We start from the raw sequence: 21,719 nt of genomic DNA on the forward strand, positions 1-21,719 counted from the left end.
TTCTAACCTCAAATGCAATTTCTTTTTCCACCCAAGCAAAGATCCTGTATTTTATATTTAAATCAGTCGTTACGTGAAAAATGGTAAAAATACAGCCAAATAGGAGGATTCCAAAGAAAATCAGTCTATTTAAAGCCACTTCCTTCCCCAAATTACTATTTATCAGAATAATTGCCTTTCAAAGTGAAATGTTAAGGGCGCTTTAACGTTGAGCAAAAAGTCAGTGTACTCGGAAGGAGAAATCCTTTGAGGTGTAATAAACATACCAAAAAGTAGTCTATACTATGATATTATCTTGACCATTGAAAATGTTATAATCTTACCAAATATTACGGACATTAATTGCACTAGTGAGTATATATTGTTCTATATTGTTAGTTCAGACAAATCAGCCAAGGGGAATATAAATTCATTGAACAAGAGAATTCGATGGTTCATGAGTTAAATCTGGTATTTTTATATTACAATAGAGTTAAAATACATAAATATAGCAGCTAGACCGTTTCTACTATTCCAGCTTAATACCTGTTTATCAATTCTTCATTGTCAATTAAGTGAATATTTAGAGTTTAAAAAATCAAATGATTTCCTAACTCGTACAAGGCTTCAGCATTTCATGCTTCATATTTCATTCGACTCATGCTCAAAGTATAATGCCTGGGACACAATGAACACGTATATTTCGTTCAAAATTCTACTTGCAACGTACCACTACGTATTCGTATTGTTTGTGAATATGCAAATAAATCTCTAAAGCAGTAATACAGGAGAGTCAGGAAATAGTACGGTAATATGCAGGGGAGATGAATTCTCCTACTCACATGAAAAAGAAATAATAGCTCTCAGTACATTTCAAGGTTCTTTCGATAACTATTAATCGTCTTTTTCACAGTCAGTAGTAGGCTCGTGAGAGCTAATGTCATACAATGAATTTTTTGGAACTCTTTTCGATTCCAAGCTTATAATTTGTATAAAAGCTTATGTCTTTTTGAGCTTTTTGGCTTCATACAGACCACGGTCAATAAAGGCTGCTAAAGTAACACATCCACCTAAAAGAGAGAGAACATTTGTCAAAAAACCACCAAGAGTATTTCCTTGGATTTGACGATGGATTACACGCATCGGACCAATATCGATGTGGAACCAGATGCCGGGAATGCCACCTTTGAAATTAATGTGAGAGGGAAGTTTCTCTTCGGGGCCACCTTGGATTGGTCGTTCATGTTGTGTCACGGCATAACGATTTGTATCAATTGTTTCCATATCGGATTTTAAAAAGACAAACTGATGAGACACACATTTAATAAAGTACTCGTATCTGTAGTCGGGACTATTTATTTTTTTTACCATATTGTCTAAAGGATTTTTTGTAGTAATAGAAGGATCAAGAGGAGGACCAAAGCTTAATTCATGAATTGTATGGCTCATATCATGCATGTCCTTTTCTTTTACAAAGTCCTGTGTATCGTGTAGATGCTGCATACCTCTTTGAAACGAACGACCAGGAGCAATGTGAAAGTTACCGGCCATGCGGTTCACGAATAATTGGCCTGCCAGATTGCAGCCCTCTACTTTTTGAGATTCGTAATTTTCTTTGAAATGTTCTTCTCTGCATTGTTTAAATGCATCCACGTCGCCAATACCCCAATTAGCTTTACCGTATGCTTCACGTACCGCATTGCATGTATTGCAGCAACCCGGAGTTTCAGGAGGAGCATATTTAACAGCTCCATAACAATCACCGCATGTTTCTTCTTCTGGTGTAGTATTCAAAGGATCGTCGTCGTTCTCCTGATTGTTCAGCAGTAGGTTGTCAACGGAAATAACTTCTCCATCAGGGGACAACCTGGTTTTAGAAACAGAGTGTTGGACATCTTGCTGAAATTCGCCGCTAATATCCAAAACGTCCACGCTTAAAAGTTGGCAAGGAATCTTTGGAACGGTGATGTTAAAGTTGATTTCCATGCGTTCACCATGAGACGGATTTACGACAATTTCTGGAACAACGACCACTTTACGATACTGAATCCATTCTAAAAGGATTACAAAAAGGACAATGCCTGACGAGATTAGCGTAATAAGACCACCACTAGCAGTTTTGATACGAGCGTCTTCTACGGTCTTTTGAAAGAAGTCAAATTTGCGAAGAGGAGACCGGAAAGCCATTATCAGGAACCACTTTTGTATAAGAATGTGCCAGGATATAAAAAGCAGGAAAAGAAGGTATCACTAAGTGTCACGAAAAAAACGAACAGAAACTTTCAAAGAGGGTAGAAAAACGTATTCAAACTTCAGAAAAGTTAACTCTTAACAAAAAAACAAGAAAATAATCCCGAAAACTGAGTACATGGGTGTAGCAAACCGCAATTGAACTAGATATATGCCAATAGCGAAAGGAAAGTACGACGGTAACAGCAGAATCCTACCGGATGTATGGGACAGATCAGTCTATAAACAAACAGTGAAAGGATGAATCTTTTTTTATTTTCATTTTCGAAATTATTAAAGAAAAATGTGAGAAAAAAAGTTGGTACTCAAAAGATCCTTACCCATTTTCAGTGGAGAATCAGGCGCTGTAAACAACAAGAAAGCTATAATGTGCGGTCAAGAGACTAAGAACTACATTTACTTTGATTATTTTGAACGATTTAGGACCTTAGCCTTTTTTTATTTGTAAAATAAGTACTAGGGATTCTCAACATATTGAGAATCCATTCACATCCAGAAGCAACATTTTCCAAAGTCATCGTCTAAGAACGAACATGTTTTATTGACATATTGAAGTTAGACATAAAGCTAAGAAGAGCATGAATACTCAATGCATCTTTTTCCTCTTATTTTTTCTCTACGTTCGCTTGTTTATTTACATAAGTAACGTTTTCAAGCATGATACTTAATATCGTATTCATAACCTCCGTAGTATGTATTTTTCGAATTTCGCCTGCTTTCTCTTTGTAAATAAACAAGATAGATTCCATTTTTTATTTTCCTTTTATTTTTAAAATGATTTTTCGGATTCCTTGTCTTTTGAGACCTACACGTCGTTGAATGCACTTTGTTTCAAGACACCCCTCTCTCGCTCTTTCTTCCTTCCGTTTGCCCACTACCAGTTTTAGGAACACTCTTTTTAGCATTGGAAGAATTGTAAGAGAAAAGTAAACATTTAAACAATTGTTGAATCAATTATTTCTCATCTGAAGAGCACACGCCAGTCTCTATTTCTTTCACCGATCGACGCGTTTTTTTTCTATAATTCGACGCGACTTTCAAGCAAGCCACGGATTCCCTTTTTCATATGGTTGATTCTCTCTTTAGACACTACGCATTCTAGTCTATTTAACAAAACCAAACTCTTGCGACTTTATTTGGCCTTTCACTACTTCGAAGTCGAAATTTTTTTCAACAATTCTTTCAATTTTTCTAAGTAAAGTCTTCTTTTGAGTATCTCTTTCTCTATCTCTCGTTGAACGTTAAGAATAATTGTTGTGCACTTTTATTTCTTTATTTTTCTTTTTGTTGGATTTTTCTTACGAAATAGTTACGTGAACATTTATCCTCGTTAAACATCGAAGCTTACATATTATCGCCTTCTTTGTTGGAGATCGCACGAGCCTACGGACTTAACCAGCCATACATATCCGTAATCTCGAAGCTCGTTTAAAAAGAGGGTTACATTGGAACAATCAGCGGACGTATCAACGACGACCTTGAACCAGTTTCTTTTGTTTTTATTCGTTGGCTTTTCTTACATACAAACAATCCAAGCCTTCTTTTTAATTGCGTTAACCAATCCTTGGCGTCTATTTAAACTGAACGTTTCTTATATTGTGGTAGATCAGTTGTGGTGTCATCATTTTCTTCATCTAAATTGGAGAGTTCACACGACTTCGAATATTTTAACCACAAAATTTCATCTTGTTCTTTTCCAGATTCTTTTCAATTTACAATTGTTTTTATTTTTGCTCTTTACGGTTGAAAGTCTGCTCGTAAATATTTCAGCATTTCTTATTATTAAGTTGTCGCGCTCTATTACCTTCACAAAGTTGACAAGTACCAAATATAATTTTTTGTGACTTTGATTTTCTGTCAACCGTTTGACTAAAAGGTTAGGTTATTAATTCTCGAAACTTTCTTTCTTTCGCCACTCTTTATCTCATATTCTCTAAGTCGAGATTTTTTTTCACCCAGTATAAAATGTTTCGTGCAAATTTTTCGAAGTTTTGGAATCACCCAGCTGGCCCTAAAACAGTCCATTTTTGGGCTCCTGCTATGAAATGGACATTGGTTTTGTCAGGTATTAGCGATTATACCCGTCCACCTCAATACCTTTCCGCTCGCCAGTACGGTGCTTTGGCCGCTACCGGTACAATCTGGACTCGGTGGTCTTTGGTTGTACGCCCTAAAAATTATTTCAACGCGACGGTCAACTTCTTTCTGGCCATCGTAGGCAGCATTCAACTTTCAAGGATTTACGTGTATAACCAGCAACAAAAGCGCATTACAGCAAATGCTGAAGCACAAAAACAAAATATCGCTTAATGATTTTCAATTAAGTAAAAATATGAAGACAAGTAATTTAGAAAGCTCATTTTCCGTTTATCTTTTATCATGACTATTTTATCGTTTGTGTTTTGTGCCGCAATGGATTTTATGATGCCTGGTTAACTTTTTTGTTCGAGGCTTTTTGTGTTTTCTTCTCTTACTTTGGAAGCCTTCTTAAAAGTAGGAGCTACCCTTTTTTCTCTCGACCATTCAGGGTACGAAAATTGAATTGCTTATTTAAAACTTTGTCCTTCGTCCTTTATCCTTGAAAAAAACTTTTTAGGGTGAGTCAGAAAGAAAAAGAAACCAAATGAGTTGAATTGTAATGGCTACGTTTGATTTCTCCATTTCTTATCCCTTGAAAGTTTGTTTTGTCTATTTTCTCGTTCTGACTTCATTGTGCATTTTATTTATGCATTTATCTCCCTACGAGTACGCTTTCGTTTTTCTTTTTTTATTAAAAGTCCATCCTTTTATCTTAATTTCTGCCATTACTTGCATCGTAATGCTCAAATTGAACGACTGATTAAAATGAAGTATATTGCATGGCAAAGTATGCTACTCCTCTCCGCTTTTAATGTCTGAATGCTACTTTTGTTAGTCGAAATGAGATAATGACTTAGTATACGTGTTAATATACTATGTTTCCTCTATGCTTTTGCTTTAAGAAACCGAACAAGGATTCTTTGATTATGAACAGATATTACTAATGAGTGCAATAAAAAAGAATTACCAACAATCTGTATTTGCAATAACAAATAACTATCTTAAATGTTTCTCTAAGGTTGCACATAATGCTTAGAATTTCGTCTTATTATGAAATCTATTCAAGACTTATTTCAGTATCTAAGTTATTGTATACTAAACAACGAGCAAAAAAAATCATCAAATGCTATCACAATAAAAAACAAAAAATCTCAAAAAATAAGGATCGACTAAAATCGACTGGTTAAAGCAACATCGGGGAATTAACAAACCTTGAAACGAAAGTGAAGAAAATAAAAAATGTCGAAAAATGAAGGTTAAGTATAATTTACATAAGCAGAAGTAATTGATAAGACCAGTCTTTGACACTGCAGTCATACAAAATTCAAGCTAACAAGCAAGGCCTTTCGGCGCGACCTTTCACATAATAATGCACTGTTCGTCTTGCTTTTTGCTATTCTTCTTTGGTTGTGATTTCTTAGTAGACAGCGATTGTTCTTCTAAGCGTTTCTGAGCCTTCACAAAACCTTGCTTAGCGGCTCTTATATACCAATTATGGGCAGCAGCAGGATCAGCGGCAATGCCAATGCCATGTTCCATCATGAAGCCTACTGCAAACTGAGCTTGGGCTAGACCTTTGACAGCAGCCTTATGAGCCCAGAGAAGGGCTTCTTCATTATTTTTAGGAAGGATTTCTTCCGCTCCTGTTAAGTACCATCCAGATAAGCCCAATTCTGCTTCTCCGTAGTCTTGCTCAGCTGCTCTTGTATACCAAAAAATACTACGCCTTGGTGCGGGAACACAATCCAACAATCCATGCTCAAAGCATTCTCCCAATTTGCATTGAGCTGCAGGCAAGCCATAGGAAGCAGATAGCTTGTAAAGCTCAAATTTTCTTTCCGGAGATACGGATACATTAAAGCGCTTGGTGTGATCGTAAATTTTGGCCAATTCATACATCGCACGTACCGCTTCAGGTCTCTTTGTCTCACAAGCGCGTTCCAAATACTGTAAACCAAGAGGTACATCAATCTTTTGACTCAACAAACCATTCAAGTAAATCAGACCCATTCGAAACATAGCCTCAACAATATCCATTTCGGCTGCTTTTCTATATAGAAGCACACTCTTGCGAGCATCTGGTCTCACACCAATACCTGTTTGAAGGCAAACGGCGGCTCGATAGGTTCCAAGCGAATGCCCTTTCTTTGAAGACAGGCCGTAAAGCTCAAATGCCTTTTGTGCATCACGCGGGAATCCCAACACACCTTGACTATAAAACTGACCAATTAAAAAGAGTGCTTCAGCAACAGAATCTTGCGTTCTGTTAGGAAAGGCATGTTTCTTTAGTATTTCTATTGCTCTCGTCCGATAGACCGCTATCCTTGTATTGTAAGTAGCTTGGTCAGGGGCCAAAGAGGATTTATTTTCCAAAGTCTCAAGAGCATTTAAATATAATTTTGCTAATTCAACTTCTTCTAAAGGATTCGCAACTCTACCTTTCCGCAAATTCTGTTCTGCAACCATCACATCAGCATGAGAGACATTTTTCGGGGGAGGAATTAAAAGTTTGTCATCAGGATGACAAGGTATAGCATCGCTGTCTAATTTCGAGTTATCCATCTCTAGAACAGCAGGGGAAGACAAATTGTTGTTAGGCATCCCACTAAAAATATCTTCCATCTCTTTTGTACTAACCGCTGGATTAGAATTGTTATCTTTCGTGCCAATTCTATTTGGTGAACCTTGAGGACTCATCATGGAACTGCCCACAGGAGTGCTTTCCGCTCGAGCAATAGGAGCAATAGGAGCGGGGGAAGGCGGAGTGTTGTGTACTGCTGGGATGGGCATATTGATAGGATTGGATTCCAAAGGAGAAGGGCTTTGGTTAAAACGAACAGGTCCTCGTCGTGATATGTCTTGCCGTCCTCCTTTCGCGGATTCTGGGACATGGTTATTCCTGAAAACATTTTGCTGTTCAGTTGAAAGAATTGGAGGTATAGGACGGATGGGTTCAGCAGTGGAGGGTAACATAGAACTTTGGCTACTAGGATAACGGGGTTGAGAGAATGGAACTTTCTTGTTCTTGCGATATAAGTTCTGAGTATTGAGATCGGAATCTGAATTCAAATTTGCATTGCTGGAGCCTACCTCGAAGGGTTTCGAAGCTTCACTTGGTAGACTAGGTAATTGAGCTAATTCAGCAAAGGATCGAACATCAGGTTCCACATCAGAAGACGCATTGGACGGAGTGTATGACGCGGCATCTAAGTTTGCGTCTTCATCCAGCTCTGAATATCGTTCAGAGATTTCATTTTCTTCTGAAATATTATCTCTGGAAACGGTTTGATCATCATCATAATAGTTGTCCAAGAAATTGTCAAAACCACCATAAGGTATGTAACTTACTCGACGTGTAGGCCGAGAGATAGAATTGACCCGGGGAGGAGGCATATATTTCTCCTTCCTTTTAGGGTCTTCGGGATTAAATTTTGGTTGTACGATACGGGGAGCAGGTCGTATAATCTTCAAAGGCATATCTTGTCTTGCAGCCTCCAAGCCCTTCTCATTTTTACTTTTACTAGTAGGAGGAGCAACTGAGTTCTGGGAGACCGCTTTATTATTTATTTGTACTTGGGGAATTGCAGTAGCTGGGCTTGTTATTCTCGTTTTGCCTTTAGACGCATCCACAGGTTCCTCTTCGTTGCTTTTCTGTGGGTTCGGAGGTTTAGCTGCTTCCATAGGCTTCATTACCGGTCGTTTCACTGCTTTTTTCTCATTTGGGGAAATACCTCTTGTTACATCGAATCGATTGGATACATTGCTTCCTATCGGCGGCGTTGGATCCTTGCTCAAAGTAGGATATCTTGATGTCGGGCGAAACAACAACGATGATCCAGCTGAACTGGCATTGCCTCTTGCACGGAACATAGCAGGCAGTCCCTCTGCTCTTGCACTCAGCCGCGGGCTATCAGCCAGCTTTTCATGATTTGGCTGCTTCCTAAAATTTAGGTATCCTTGCATAAAGGATATTATACAAGTTGGTAAATAGCAATTGAAGTGAACAGAAGAACAGTGGGATTTACTAGTTGAGATCAAACCAGTCAAAATCTAATCCAAGAGGGCTGGTGAATAGTGATACGCTGCGCCGCTTAAAACGTAAAGTGCTAAGCACATGCTTCTTTTGAATTGATTCATGAAATAGGAAGTCTTAGTTTTTCTTTCGTTTTATTTTATTTTCTTTTGGAAATCATTCTTCCATGGTTTTCATTAGTCCGAACGGATTTCCTAATGGACACGTTTTCATGTGATGGTCCTCTTCAACTAACACCTTTCTAGTGATTCATATTAGATTAGGGTGTTGGAAACAACATTGCCTTTTTCGTAGTTTTAAGGGTTTCAAGCTTTATAAATGATGTTCTCATTAACCTAAACATAGACGAGTATTCACCTTTGAAGCCTTCAAATAAATTTTATTTCATTTTCGTGGGTCTGCGTTTTTTATTTTCTCGGTTTTCCTAAAATTAATTCAAATCATATATTAAGGATAAGTTTCTTGAAAGTGAAAAAAAGCATAACAAGTAATTTGACTCTTTGAATCACATGCAATTAGTAAAAAAGTTGATGTTTAAAACAAAACAAAACAAAATGCAATCATGCATCCAAAGCATGATATCGCGAAGTGGGGTTCCAAAACTCCTAAAAATTCATTTCATCAACTTTAATACGGGCATTACACTCATAAAATCCAGCTCCATAAATAATTCAAGCAATAACATTGCTTGCTCCATTTGATGTTCCCAGAATATGCCTTCCATAAAATAACAACATTTCAAAGGCAATTTACAAAAGAGTTCCAAAAGCGGTACCCGACAAAGAAGGGACACCGGCAGAAGGAATGGGATGATTATTTTTCTGATGCTTAAAAGTAAACCCGATAAAAGCATTTCGCTTGGGTTTATTAAATGTATTTGACATGCGAGCGATTGCCGCTTGTTTGTCATGAACTTCTTTATATTTGGACATGTCATTTTCGTTCGTAAAGTCATCAAAGTACCCGGCGTCAATCTCTGAATTCAAATCAGGAATAAATGGAGGTCGATATGCTTCACGCACATTTTCCCACTTGATTTGATCAAAATATGGATGTTGCTTCACCTGATTCAAGGAACGGTAGCGATTGGCCGGGCTAGTAATACAGTGAGCAACAAAGTCCCAAGCTTCGTCTTTCCAATTAAATTCTAAATCTCGAGGATCGTCATAATGTGGGCGTTGAAAACATTTTTTCCAGTTCTTAAGATTCGACCATGTTTCATTGACATTCGAACCGGAAAATGGAGGAAACCCAGAAAGGCATTCGTACAAGATACACCCAAGCGACCAATAGTCCACGGAGTAATCATAGTTTTCTCCTCGCAAAACTTCTGGTGCCATGTAATCAGGCGATCCTACCACCGAATGGGCATACACAGGATCCTGAGCCAAAAGTGTTCGGAACACTTGACGACGCTCACGCATACTTCTCTCGGGAACTGCTACATTGTTCACATCTTGAAGTCTTATCTTCATACTTTCGATCTTTTGCTTACTGATTATACCGGAACTAAGTCCAAAATCGGTAAGCTTAATATGTCCAGAAGCGCCGACAAGGAAATTTTCTGGTTTCAAATCTCGGTGAATATATCCAAGTTTATGCAATGCGTCAATTGCCAAAAACATCTCCGTAGCATAAAACTTGGCATGATGATCTCTTAAAACCCCGCTATTGCTCAATAAAGTCCTAAAATCACCTCCTGGTACAAATTCCATGGCCAAATAAATATTTGAAAAATCTTGAAATGCGTACAATAGCCTTACTAGCCACTCTGAGTTTGCACTTGTAAGGATATCTCGTTCCGTAAGTACATGACGAATTTCATCCATTTTAAGTAAAACAGATTTGTTCATTATTTTCAAAGCAACAATTTCCTTGGTATCTCTCTTCTTTGCTAGCCAAACCGATCCGTAACCGCCTTGACCGACTTGAGTAATCGTTTGAAAATCACCATGACTTATACGAGTACGACGCTTTCGAAGATATACACGCTCACGACCATTGTAACGCTTTTCCAATTCACTTTTTACAGTAGTAGACTCTTTTGCAAGCTGTTGCTCAAAAAGATGCAATCTTTGCTTTCTAGAATGTAAATAATGCAACTGCTCAAAATAATTATCAAGGAAAAACATTTGACATATAGTCGCCATTCTTTTGACCTTTGGCCTTGTAATTTTCTCCAACTCCTCCATTGAAAGATTCATAGATCCCATATTCCAACTTGGAGCTTCACCGACTGAGTCATATAATCTTGAACTGCCATGCAATCGATCTCTTAACCGTTCGATTGCCACTGGATTTGGTGAAGCTATTGGGATCTTGCTTGGTGATTTCTGAGGGCTCCTATCTGCGTAATTTTCTTTTGCGACAGGACTGCTTGTAAGCTTCAGTTCTCCCATACGATCTTCAAGAGCATCATTAAGTCGACGTGGTTGATATTGATTAGGTTCTATAAGTCCATGGCGCTTCAAATAGGCGTCAAACTTTTCATTAGCAGACGAACTGATTTTCGAGCTCAAATCGAGGTCAAACGTATCTTTTTGCCCCATTATTTAGTTTATAATCAAAGGTAGTTTTATCCAATTTAATGAATCAAAAGATGAGTTGGGTATCTATATACAAAGAGCGTTCGGTAGATGCATGTAGTTTGTTTATGGTAAAACTAAGGACCCTTAAGATCCAGCAGAAACCGCACCTTGACCACATAAGGGAAAGGTTAGAACAAAGAAAAGTTTTCAAATGATAAAATAAGATATTGTAATTATGAAGATCATCCTCAATAAAAAATAAAAGAGGTATCATCGTAATACTTTGTCAGTGTCGTTTACTATTTTGCACAGGTGATTTCACGTACGACCTAAGTCTTTTGGTAAAAGCAAACATTTGTATAAATTATATGATTTTAAATTGCTTAATCTCTATAAACATTCATACTCATATTAATCTCATTACAGTATTAACTCAATGTCATAATAATTAGCTCCATAGACAGCTGAACGCGTCGGTCTTCTACGCCGATGTGTTTTTACCGTCATTTCTTAATGATACATTCCATACTTACAGGGAGAAGTGATTTACCTAGGTCGAAGTGGTTGTTCTGATGAAGATACAGATCCTCTCGTTGGAAGAAACTCAGGTGGTCTGTTCAGCACTTCATCAGAGAAGACAGGAGACCCATCCATGAAGCTTGGAGAGTAAGATCGACCAAAAGTATTGGGGATACTTGGAGTGAGTGACAAAGAATGCGTATCCATACGTACATGATCCTTGTCCTTCTTTTGCATTGTTGCAAAGCTCGATGTTGACGTATTGAATGGAACTTGTAATGTAGAAGAGGCCCAGTCTGTAGAAGCTTCAGGACTTTCAATAACAGCTTCTTCATCAAATTCCTGTAAGCGCCTGGTACGATAGCCTTCGCGAATGATATCAGTATCATACGGCCAAAAAAGCTTTTGCACAGTCATGAAAAGAAATTTCGGAAACAAACAACTGACAATTGTACCAAATAGTACTGCCCAGAAATTTGGAGTTCGGAAAATACGAGAGGCAGACTTATATAAATCAACGGAGTAATAGCTCTGAGAGTAAACGCCCGTCCAGAACCAAAATGTTATACAACTCAAAGCCCAAATACCAACTGAGAACACATCCCAATTGGCTTGATTCAAAAGAACATATGAATCAACAACCATAATTGTAGGAGCTGCCACATACACACCGAGGTCCTGCATTCCCATGGTGTCACGCCCATTTTGAGCTGCTACTGTCACATTATTTATAACAAGAAATGAGAAAAAGAAACATATAACTGACTGATAAAATCCATCAATCATATATCCAATGAATATTTGCGGGGTTGAATTCAACTGTAAAATACCCCTCTTGTACAGTTGAGGTATCTTCAACGATACCTCGGCACTAACATCTTGATCGTAAACACCCATTACGATGACAGGTAAAGAGGAGAAAATTAAGTTGAAAAGCATAATATACGTATAATCAAAGAGATAATTTGCATCAAAGTTATTATAGATTTGGAACCAAAAGAGGGTAAACGTCCAAACAACACTTTTATAGAAGAAATTATTGACCATTTCTGCTATACGGTTATAATCCCAACGCCCGTGAACAAGAACCAGCTTGCTCAAGAATCTAAATTGTGCAATCGCATAGTCAGCAGACATCGCAGCTGCCCTTCCTTCTTCTCCAACGATACCTATACCAATATCGGCTTTTTGTATCATAGCCACATCATTAGCACCATCGCCGATAGCTAATGTCATTACGTCCAAGCTATCCCTAACGAGATGCACAACTTCAGCTTTCTGAGCTGGACTGACACGACAACACAGGACAGACTTACATTGCTTACAAAGCAACAAAAATTTAGTTCTCATCGATCCTTCCAGGACGCGTTTCAAAACGCCGCCATCAATAATTAAGGCATGAGATCCAGCAGGAACGTCGTGATCCTGCTTTGCTGCTTCAAGCTCTTCGTTGGAGCCCGACAATCCAAAGTACCTATAAAGATAATCTGCTAAAATTACCTCAAGTTCCGGCGTGGATATTTCTTGGTCAACATCGAATTTGATCAACTCCATACTAGCGTCTAAAAGGTTACAAGAAAAACCAATGTTAATCGCAGTTTCCATTTTATCTCCGGTTAATACCCAAAGCTTAATGCCAGCACTTCCTAAGAGCGCAATTGCGTCGGGAACACCTTCCTGCAAACGGTCCTCGATAGCAGTACCTCCAAGTAAGGTAAGCCGTGATTCAATTAAGTCGGCAACTTCGGAAATCCTTTCCTCTCTATTCTCGATAGCAGAGGAAGCAACAGTATACTTCTCTTTCCATTCAAAGTACTCCTCAGTAAGTTCACGTTTAGCGATACATAAGGTTCGAAGGCCTTCAAGAGCAAAAGTTTTCAGCTGTTCAGCAGTAACTTTTTGAAGAGTTGGTTGCTCACCCGGTTCCAATCTGTCATAAATAACGCTATCTGCACCTTTACAGATGAGAACGTAACGATTGTCTGGTCCCCTAATGACAACACTCATTCTTTTTCTGGCGGATGTAAAATCAATAGTGTCCAATAATTTAAACCTGTGAGTCTCCCCAAGAGCCCGAGTAACCATGATATCCCTACGCTGATCGAGGAAAACAAACCCAACATCACGAGCCGTACCAACGAGTGCAGCCTCATCCGGAGATTGAGCTTTGTAGACAATACGGTCGCCAACTCTGTCGGCCACAACACTATGGCATAAAGCAAGAGCTAAAAAAAACTCGTAACAAGCCATCGATTGTTCTTCACCAGCTTTGCCGGTTAAATCATGCACGAACTGAGAGGAAACAAACGTAAGGTTTTCATCCACCAGGTATTTGTTATCGGACGTATTTCTCATTTGAGCAATCATCTGCATTCTATCACGGTCAATGAAACTACGTTTTTCCACTGTAAGTTGTTCCGAATCTTTTCCTTCTCGACGAGCAATACCCGCCATTGCTTCTGTAAACGCTTCTCCATAGGGAACACCATTTATAGAGCACTTTTTAAATTCCATAACGTTTTGGGTAAGTGTTCCAGTCTTATCAGAAAAAATATATTCAACTTGTCCCAAATCGTCTGAAATGTTCCATGATTTAGGAGTGCAAGGATAATTAAGTTTTTTATAATACATATCCTTGTCGAAGTATATGAAAATTGCTTGAATCGTCTTCACGATTTCGATAGATATATAAAGAGAAATAGGGACCAAATTTTGGAACAAGACAACACCAGTAAAAAAGGTAACAATACCATTTTTGGCAGCGGACCCACCGATGGAACCCCATTCAAAATAGTAAGATGATCGTGTTTTTCCACGCCAAGCAATACCCTCGACGATACCGCATACGAGACACATTGCAAACAGAATAATAAAGTTCAAATAAACATTCCAGTTCAAATTCCTGGTAATACGGCTTCGCTTCAAAGGGGGAGCTCCAGAATTCAACATAATTTTTGTGTCGTCACCAGTGAAAACGACTACACCAATGACCCACTTTGTATTTCGCACAGCACAGCCTCGCAAAAGCAAATTGTCCAAGGACACAGGCTCAGAGTGAAGTTGTGATTCATCTAACATACCGGTGTCGGTATGTCCATAACATTTACAAGCTCCGTTATACTCGTATAGGTTTGCATTGGGAGGCTCGCTTTCAATCCAAAACCGAGATCGTTCACAAGACATTTCATCAACCACGTTCTTACCCGCGGTCAAAGCATGTCGAATCTTGAGGTTTGTTTCTCCGTCCAAGTTTTTAGTTTCGATATAGCAAATGCCTTCGGGATCAGAAGTATTAAGGATAACGATATCAGCAGGGATTTCTTCGTTGTCTGATACTTTAACGAAATCACCAACTCGGATATCCTTCCAGAAGACTTTCTTGAATTGACAGTCGCCAGAGCCCACAGCTTGATAATCTATAACATCCATTGCCCGCTGTTGATGCACAGCAGTCTTTCCATCTGAGAGACTGTAATCACCTTTGCCCTTGGATTCATCAAAAGGATCCCCCATATCAATGGACCCTCGGAACACAGAATCATAACTTGGTCTACGTTCGGAAGAAAGATCTTCAAGGGGAACCGAATCAGAGACAGTATTTTCTTCTTTCTTTCGGTTCTTCTTCATGAGAAACACTCGAAACAAAGCAGACATACGCTTTTTAAATTTTCGAATGTAACTAACGTACTCGGTCCTGATATTGGGATTATTGTAATTGCTCAAACGAAGCGTTGGGGTGTTGTTTAAATGAATGTCGAGCATTGTACGACGAAAATCTTCGATAGCATCTTTAATCGCAGTTATACCAACAACAACAATTAAAGGCACTGCAGCCAAACCAGGGTTCACTTGATTGCCAAAAAGTTTAATACACTATACTACAAGTTAGCAATCGATTTCACAATTCGTGCGGAAATACGTACCTGAAGAATGACAAGAAACAAAAAAAAGAGGTTGGCAACATTTTGGAATTGCAAGAAAACATTTTTAGGTAAGAAATTTAAAGGGGTGTACTTGGCTGTACGGATTTTATTTCTTGGAAAAAAACGTTTGGCTTCGCCGGTGTCATCCAGTTCAGATTCAGGTAAAGCCAAATTAAAGTAAAGGGATCTAGGAAGACGCTGGAGGGCGGTCCAAGACTCCAAATTGTCATGATCGTACTGTTCCAATTCGACCTTGGCGGCATCTGCCAAAGGGATGTTCAGACGAGTAGCCAGTCTATAAACCCTCAGGCGAGTGGCCTTTAAGCTGGGGACCCAGCTTTTGAACCTATTGCTTTTGGCGGAAGATTCTGACATGCAAGCAATTGAAGGAAATGAATTTCGAAAAACGAAAGAAAAATAAATCAAGTATCAACGGAACAATATTTTAATAGGTACGGATAAGAAATTTAGAGAAAAAAAAATTTTGGAAACAAAGAAAAGAAAGAATCAAACAACAATTTTTTCGCAGAGGAATTATATACAAGAATGATGACAGAAATCTTGGTTCTCCAAATAAATACGTTCAATGCTTATATAATCAATTATAAGATTTTATACTTGCTAAAGATAGCAATCGTTTGGTGGAGTAGGACAGCGGATCGGAAGGATTATCGCCCGAATTTAGCGGCCGTAAGACTTTAGTAGCTCACACCTCAATTCGGCTTGTGTTAGATTTGCCGAGATGAAATTAACAACGAAATTAAAAAATAAACACAATTTCTACTTGAAAACCCTCAATTTCCGCAAAAAGAGAGAATCCAGTCATAAAAAGTGTTTGGCTGTGGTCAGAATTGTTGCGAACAGAAGGTAACATGCATGAGTCATGCAGCGAAAACGCGTGTAAGGAATAACAGTGATGAGCCGAGCCTTCTACGTCATTTCTCCTAATCGTTGTAAAGGTAATTTGTTTTTCGTTACGAGAATATTAACTGTACGATAGTACGATACAAAGAAGACAGCTGCAAGAAGTGGGATGAGAACAACTTGTAGTTGTGATCGTAGCTAGAATGGAATGAGGTGAAAAAAGGGGAAAACAATTGTGCCTGAATGAGTTTTTCAGGCACAATTAAATTGCATCCCGAACAAACATCGATTCTTTACGCCATAGCTTCCCATATAGGAATGAAAATGAACATCAAACTTGTTTCAAAAAAAATGTTTTTCATAAACACTACCTTGCTTCTGGGAATGGTCATTTCGCTCTTACAAAACTTCGTAACACTTATTTTATCAGATCCACTTTTTACGTTCTCACTGTTTACCAATGCACCACCCTAATCCGCAGTATGCACAATTCCGATATGCAACAGTATCACTATCCCGGACAGGTCGATATTGTAAGGCCTCGGATTGGTTCGTTGGGACGAATCACTTCCTTTCCTTCCTTCCACCTCTGTTTATAGAGGACTGGGAGGTCCTTGGAATTTACCAACTTTCCAACACATTTCTCTTTCGTTTTCGCGTCTTTTTCGGTTTGAGCGCCTTTTTAGTCCGTAAGAGTCTTGTTTGCTTGTGGAACGGTCGGTTTCGTCTCTAGCACGCTTGAATTGCTTTTTGGAAAGGATTTGGTCCTCAGTGGATTTGTCTTGGTTTCCTTTTTCTTTTTTTCCTTGCTTATTGTATGCAGATTTGGTTGTCTAAACTGTAGTGATCCGCTAATTTATCGTCTTTTTGCACTTCTGTCGTCTTGTCCTAAGCTTCATTTTCTCATTTTTTGCTTTCCTAATTTGACTTGTCGCGAACCATGCCTATTAATACGTGCTATCCCATTGGAACCCGCAAGTCCAAACTCGCGGTTATTCAATCTGAAATTGTTCATAAGCAACTGAAGGAAAATCACCCTGAATTCGATTTTCCCATCATGAGTCGCGACACCATCGGCGACGAAATTCTCTCGAAAGCTTTGTTTGAGTTTAAACACCAAGTCGCTAAATCCTTGTGGACTCGAGAACTCGAAGCCCTACTCATCGTCAACCAATGCCGAATGCTCGTTCATTCTCTTAAGGACTTACCCGTTGAAATGCCGAAAGGTATGACCATTGCTTGTATTCCACGCCGCAACTGTCCTCTAGATGCCATTGTCTTCCCCAAAGGATCCCCTTACAAGTCGGTTGCTAACCTTCCTCCTGGAAGCGTTATCGGCACTAGCAGTATTCGTCGTCGCGCTCTTTTGGCTCGCCATTTCCCCCATCTTCGATTTTTCGATATTCGAGGAAATGTAGGAACTCGTTTATCCAAGCTTGATGACCCAGAATCTCCTTTCTCTTGTCTCGTGTTGGCCGCTGCAGGCCTTTTCCGTCTCGGATTAAAAGACCGCGTTTCTCAAATGCTATCGGCTCCTTTCAACTATTATGCAGTTGGTCAAGGTGCCCTCGCTATTGAGGTTCGTGAAGACGATAAAGAAATTATTGAACTTTTGAAGCCTCTTCAAGACACTGAAACCACCTATTGCTGCGTCGCTGAGCGCGCCTTAATGAAACGATTGGACGGTGGTTGTGCTATCCCAATTGGTGTTCAGTGTGATTCCTTGGCAGTTTCAAGCTCTTCTTTTCAAGTCTCTTTGGACGGCATTGTTGTTTCTGCCGATGGCTTACGGTCTGCTTTCGCCTCAGGTAACCGCGTCATCAATTCTATTGAAGACGCTGAGGATTTGGGCACTCAAGTCGCGTTGTCCTTGCTCAAGAACGGAGCTGGTCCCATTTTGGCAGAACACCATCGCAGTAGTGATAGTGAGGACTCTACAAAACAAGCATAGAGCTTTATTATTTATAATGGGTTATTCCAATACTTGTATTATACTCATCTTTTTTCTTTTAATTTTTTTTTTTTTTTTTTTTTTTAAAAAAAAAACTCGTTTTGTTAATCCCTATCGAACGAAATCGCTTTTTATTTTTGTTAATATCTACTTTAATTTACAATCTAATATAAGTCTTTGACGAGCATCAGATTCTTACATTTAACGTCGACCTTGCCGTTCTACTTTCTTTCCCGTTTTTCTTGGTTTTTTCGGTCCCTTGGCTATTCTATGCTTTATCATTGGGAATCATACATGAATATCCTCTTAAAACTTATATTTACTGTAATGAATCGAAAATAAATACTTTCTTGTTCAACTTTATCATTCATAAACCAAAAAAAAAGCTTTTTTAAAATATTCTGTTCTAATTTATATGCCATACGCGGCACTCGCCGTCATCACCACCCGAAACAAGCTTATCGTTTCCTAACCAGGCTATAGAATTAATTTCATAAACATCATGTGCGCCTTCTTTTTCAATGGAAACCCTCCAAATATTATCATCATGTTGCTCACTTTCATAAACAACAATTTTTCCATCGCTACCAGCGGATGCTAATACTTTGTCATTTAACCAAGAAAGTGAGTACACTGCACCTTTATGCAGATGAGGCAAAGTTGCCTTTCTTATCCATTCTTCTCGTAAAGATGGTCGAAGGATATTTGTAGAGTTACTGATAGCTTCAGATTCATTGCTAAACGTCTTTGTCCATAATATTATGTTGCCCTCGTTATCTCCAGAGGCCAAAATTGACCCAGTGGAGGAGAAGGCAAGAGCCCAAACGGTGCTTTCATGGCCTTGCAATTGGCATGTCAAAGCCCAATCATCACCATCATCTCTCCAAAAGCAAATCGAATCATCATAACTTCCACTAACGAGAAGATCCTCAGACGGATGCCAAGCTACAACCTTGACATCTTGTGTATGCTCTTGAAGGACTGCCATACAGTCGAACTCGTCATCTTCGGTAGTTTCCCAAATCCAAACTGACTTATCACGCGAGCAAGTAGCAAGAAAGTTTCCACCAGGAGACCAAGCAATACATTTTACTTCATTCTCATGCCCCTCGAGAGCAGCTGTACATTCCCAATCGTCGTCAATTTTTTCATTAATACTTATTGTAGCATCAAAAGAAGCCGCTGCAAGTATAGGTCGATCGACAGGGCGCCAAGCAACCCTGCGGACACTACGGGAATGGAATCCATCTATTACATGCACAAGTTGAAGAGTATCGCTGTTATAGATACGAACGGTCTTATCCTGTGAACCACTAGCAAAAAGAGGTAAAACCGGATGGGAGTCTACACTCCATATCCTTCCATCATGACCACTGAGACCGGTAACAAATTCCAAAGAGCGCTTGTTATAAATTTGATGGAAAAAATTTTGCACAATAGGGAAAAAGACCTTTGACATTTCTGTTTCAGGGTACAGTGCGGAGAGGTTCGTAGATGAGCTTTGGTTTTCAATCATCTCACCAAACTTGGGGTCAATCGGAACTGATCCAAGAAAAGGTATTTTATATTTTTCTGCAAGGGTATGCCCACCACCGCTCGAAAAAATGTTTGTACAATCAGCACAATGAGGGCATATAAAACCACTCATGTTTTCCACAACCCCCAAGATTCGAATATCTGCCTTTTTACAAAAATCTATTTCTTTTTGCACGTCCAATGTAGCAAGAGCTTGAGGTGTAGTGACCATAACTGCACCATCAATGGGACCCTTTCGTACGTCTGATGTTTCCGCCAACAAGGATTCCACGATGGTCAAATGTTCATCCCCAGTACCAGGAGGAGTGTCTATAATTAAATAGTCTAGTTCTCCCCAGTGTACATCACTCACGAATTGGCGGATCATAGCAGCCTTTTTCGGACCACGCCAAACAACGCTGTCTTTCTTAGAAGGTAGCAAGAAACCGAGAGACATGAGTCCAATTTCCTTCGTTTCATCAGTATATACAGGGATCCAGCCAGCGCTGGATTGACGAATGCGACTTTGCTCAGCATCTTTTCCAAACATTCTGGGTATTGATGGTCCCGTAAGATCAATGTCCAAAATACCAATTTTTAAAGGCCGAGAATGAAGCTTCGAGTCATGAAGGGAGAGAGCCAACTGAGTTGTTACGGAAGATTTCCCAACTCCTCCTTTTCCTGACAATACCAAGATTACATGCCGCACCTGATCTATCACACACATGTCAGTACAAAAGAAAGCGAATTGTCTTTGTTTCCACTGTTTTTATCAACTTACCCATGAGAATCAACTTGTAGTAGTGTATGGTAAAGGCCAAAATTTGTCTGTTTACTTAGTAATATAGCAACGCGTGGCTATATGTCAGTATGCAACTTAAAGACGTCGAAGGGAATACGCAAAACTTGGATTTCAAAAGAAAATTCGAAGGCCAATTGAAATGAACAATTTTGATCAATTATTTATTGTTCTATTGTGAAGAAGAAACTGTACATTGGCTTTTTGTGATCCGGAATCGTTGATTTGATTTGTCGTGCGATTTAACCGTTGCGAAATTTGGCAAGGTGCTACTGTCTACAAACTAGGTCCAAGACTTTATTCGCATATAGTGACACTTAGTAATAACTGAAAACAGCATGCAATTAAAATTTGGTGCCGACTTTGGACTTTCAGTAGCTCTTCAACTCACCTTGCATACACACTTGCTTAAGTCCTATTTGCTACTGGTCAAACATATACAAAACTGATAGACAACTGACGTATACCAAGTTATAATTTCATTCCCTTCCATATTTAATCTAACATAACCACTTTAGAGGACAGTCTTGGCAAGGGCAGCAGGGTTGACTCTCTTACCGTCACGGTTGTAACGCACACGAGGAGGAGGAGTACGGGTACGACGGCCGTCACGAGAGCGAACACGAACAACACGAGAGTGAATAGCGCAAGAGACACAGTATTGCAACTTGATGTACAACTTGGGAATTGTGTACTCGCTGTAGACGGAAGCTTCGGACATATCACGAATGGCGGCAGTTTCAACCATGTTACCTATTTCCTTGTTAGCCTTACTCTTTTCGTTGATGGGCGCTTTATGACAAGAGAACTTGAGTGTAACCCAAACCAAGAATTTTGATTCGCCTTAAGCAGATGCCTTGTTTGAGTATACTGCAAGCTTCTCGTAAATTTTACATACGGATAGTCCAGCGCTTGATAGCCTTGTCCTTAGGGACGGCACGGCTACAGTTAATGCAGCGAACAAACTTGACGTGGCCACGGCCGTGCTTGTTACGTCCGCAATTTCTTCTCTTTTGAGTCATGGTTTTGCGAAGGAACCGTAAACAATTTCGTGTAGCAAAGTGTTGGGAGAGCGTGACTGTTCTTTAGTTTAAGGAAGTAGAATGAACACATGTAAAGATACATACTGAAGGGTAACGCTGGATAAGATAGCAAAGATTTCTATGCTACGTAAATAAACAAATATGTAACAAGTTTTTTGTGGAATTTGTAAAATATGAGAAAGCAAGACTAAATTTTCATGAAAGGAATTTCGTAAGTACTCGTACGTGTTTTTCTT

General features: G+C 39.2%; 8 protein-coding genes across 8 annotated transcripts; 2 read left to right on the forward strand and 6 right to left on the reverse strand.

The window, feature by feature from the left end:
• Positions 1–978: 978 nt before the first annotated feature.
• erv46 (COPII-coated vesicle component Erv46) lies at positions 979–2,166 on the reverse strand (the record flags this gene model as incomplete). Its single annotated transcript, XM_056182179.1, has 1 exon — positions 979–2,166. One exon carries the CDS (start codon positions 2,164–2,166, stop codon positions 979–981), a length of 1,188 nt encoding a protein of 395 aa, XP_056038397.1.
• A 2,028-nt stretch (positions 2,167–4,194) lies between these two features.
• mpc2 (mitochondrial carrier, pyruvate Mpc2) lies at positions 4,195–4,539 on the forward strand (the record flags this gene model as incomplete). Its single annotated transcript, XM_056182180.1, has 1 exon — positions 4,195–4,539. One exon carries the CDS (start codon positions 4,195–4,197, stop codon positions 4,537–4,539), a length of 345 nt encoding a protein of 114 aa, XP_056038279.1.
• Positions 4,540–5,667: 1,128 nt separating this feature from the next.
• On the reverse strand, positions 5,668–8,271 carry cfh1 (SEL1/TPR repeat protein Cfh1; the record flags this gene model as incomplete). The annotated part of the gene is made up of 1 exon (XM_056182181.1): positions 5,668–8,271. One exon carries the CDS (start codon positions 8,269–8,271, stop codon positions 5,668–5,670), a length of 2,604 nt encoding a protein of 867 aa, XP_056038280.1.
• Positions 8,272–9,090: 819 nt separating this feature from the next.
• Positions 9,091–10,890, reverse strand: sid2 (serine/threonine protein kinase (NDR family) Sid2; the record flags this gene model as incomplete). The annotated part of the gene is made up of 1 exon (XM_056182182.1): positions 9,091–10,890. The coding sequence occupies one exon, from the start codon at positions 10,888–10,890 to the stop codon at positions 9,091–9,093; it is 1,800 nt and encodes a 599-aa protein (XP_056038281.1).
• Positions 10,891–11,415: 525 nt separating this feature from the next.
• On the reverse strand, positions 11,416–15,686 carry dnf2 (plasma membrane phospholipid-translocating ATPase complex, ATPase subunit Dnf2; the record flags this gene model as incomplete). Its single annotated transcript, XM_056182183.1, has 2 exons — positions 11,416–15,261; positions 15,312–15,686. The coding sequence occupies 2 exons, from the start codon at positions 15,684–15,686 to the stop codon at positions 11,416–11,418; spliced, it is 4,221 nt and encodes a 1,406-aa protein (XP_056038282.1).
• A 1,429-nt stretch (positions 15,687–17,115) lies between these two features.
• Positions 17,116–18,126, forward strand: hem3 (hydroxymethylbilane synthase Hem3; the record flags this gene model as incomplete). Its single annotated transcript, XM_056182184.1, has 1 exon — positions 17,116–18,126. One exon carries the CDS (start codon positions 17,116–17,118, stop codon positions 18,124–18,126), a length of 1,011 nt encoding a protein of 336 aa, XP_056038283.1.
• Positions 18,127–18,532: 406 nt separating this feature from the next.
• SOMG_03395 (CIA machinery CIA1/CFD1 fusion protein) lies at positions 18,533–20,426 on the reverse strand (the record flags this gene model as incomplete). Its single annotated transcript, XM_056182185.1, has 2 exons — positions 18,533–20,355; positions 20,423–20,426. The coding sequence occupies 2 exons, from the start codon at positions 20,424–20,426 to the stop codon at positions 18,533–18,535; spliced, it is 1,827 nt and encodes a 608-aa protein (XP_056038821.1).
• Positions 20,427–20,954: 528 nt separating this feature from the next.
• On the reverse strand, positions 20,955–21,462 carry rps2601 (40S ribosomal protein S26; the record flags this gene model as incomplete). Its single annotated transcript, XM_056182186.1, has 2 exons — positions 20,955–21,193; positions 21,339–21,462. 2 exons carry the CDS (start codon positions 21,460–21,462, stop codon positions 20,955–20,957), a joined length of 363 nt encoding a protein of 120 aa, XP_056038284.1.
• Between the last annotated feature and the right edge of the window lie 257 nt (positions 21,463–21,719).

The sequence above is a fragment of the Schizosaccharomyces osmophilus genome, chromosome 2, assembly GCF_027921745.1.
Source record: "Schizosaccharomyces osmophilus chromosome 2, complete sequence".
Classification (NCBI taxonomy): domain Eukaryota; kingdom Fungi; phylum Ascomycota; class Schizosaccharomycetes; order Schizosaccharomycetales; family Schizosaccharomycetaceae; genus Schizosaccharomyces; species Schizosaccharomyces osmophilus.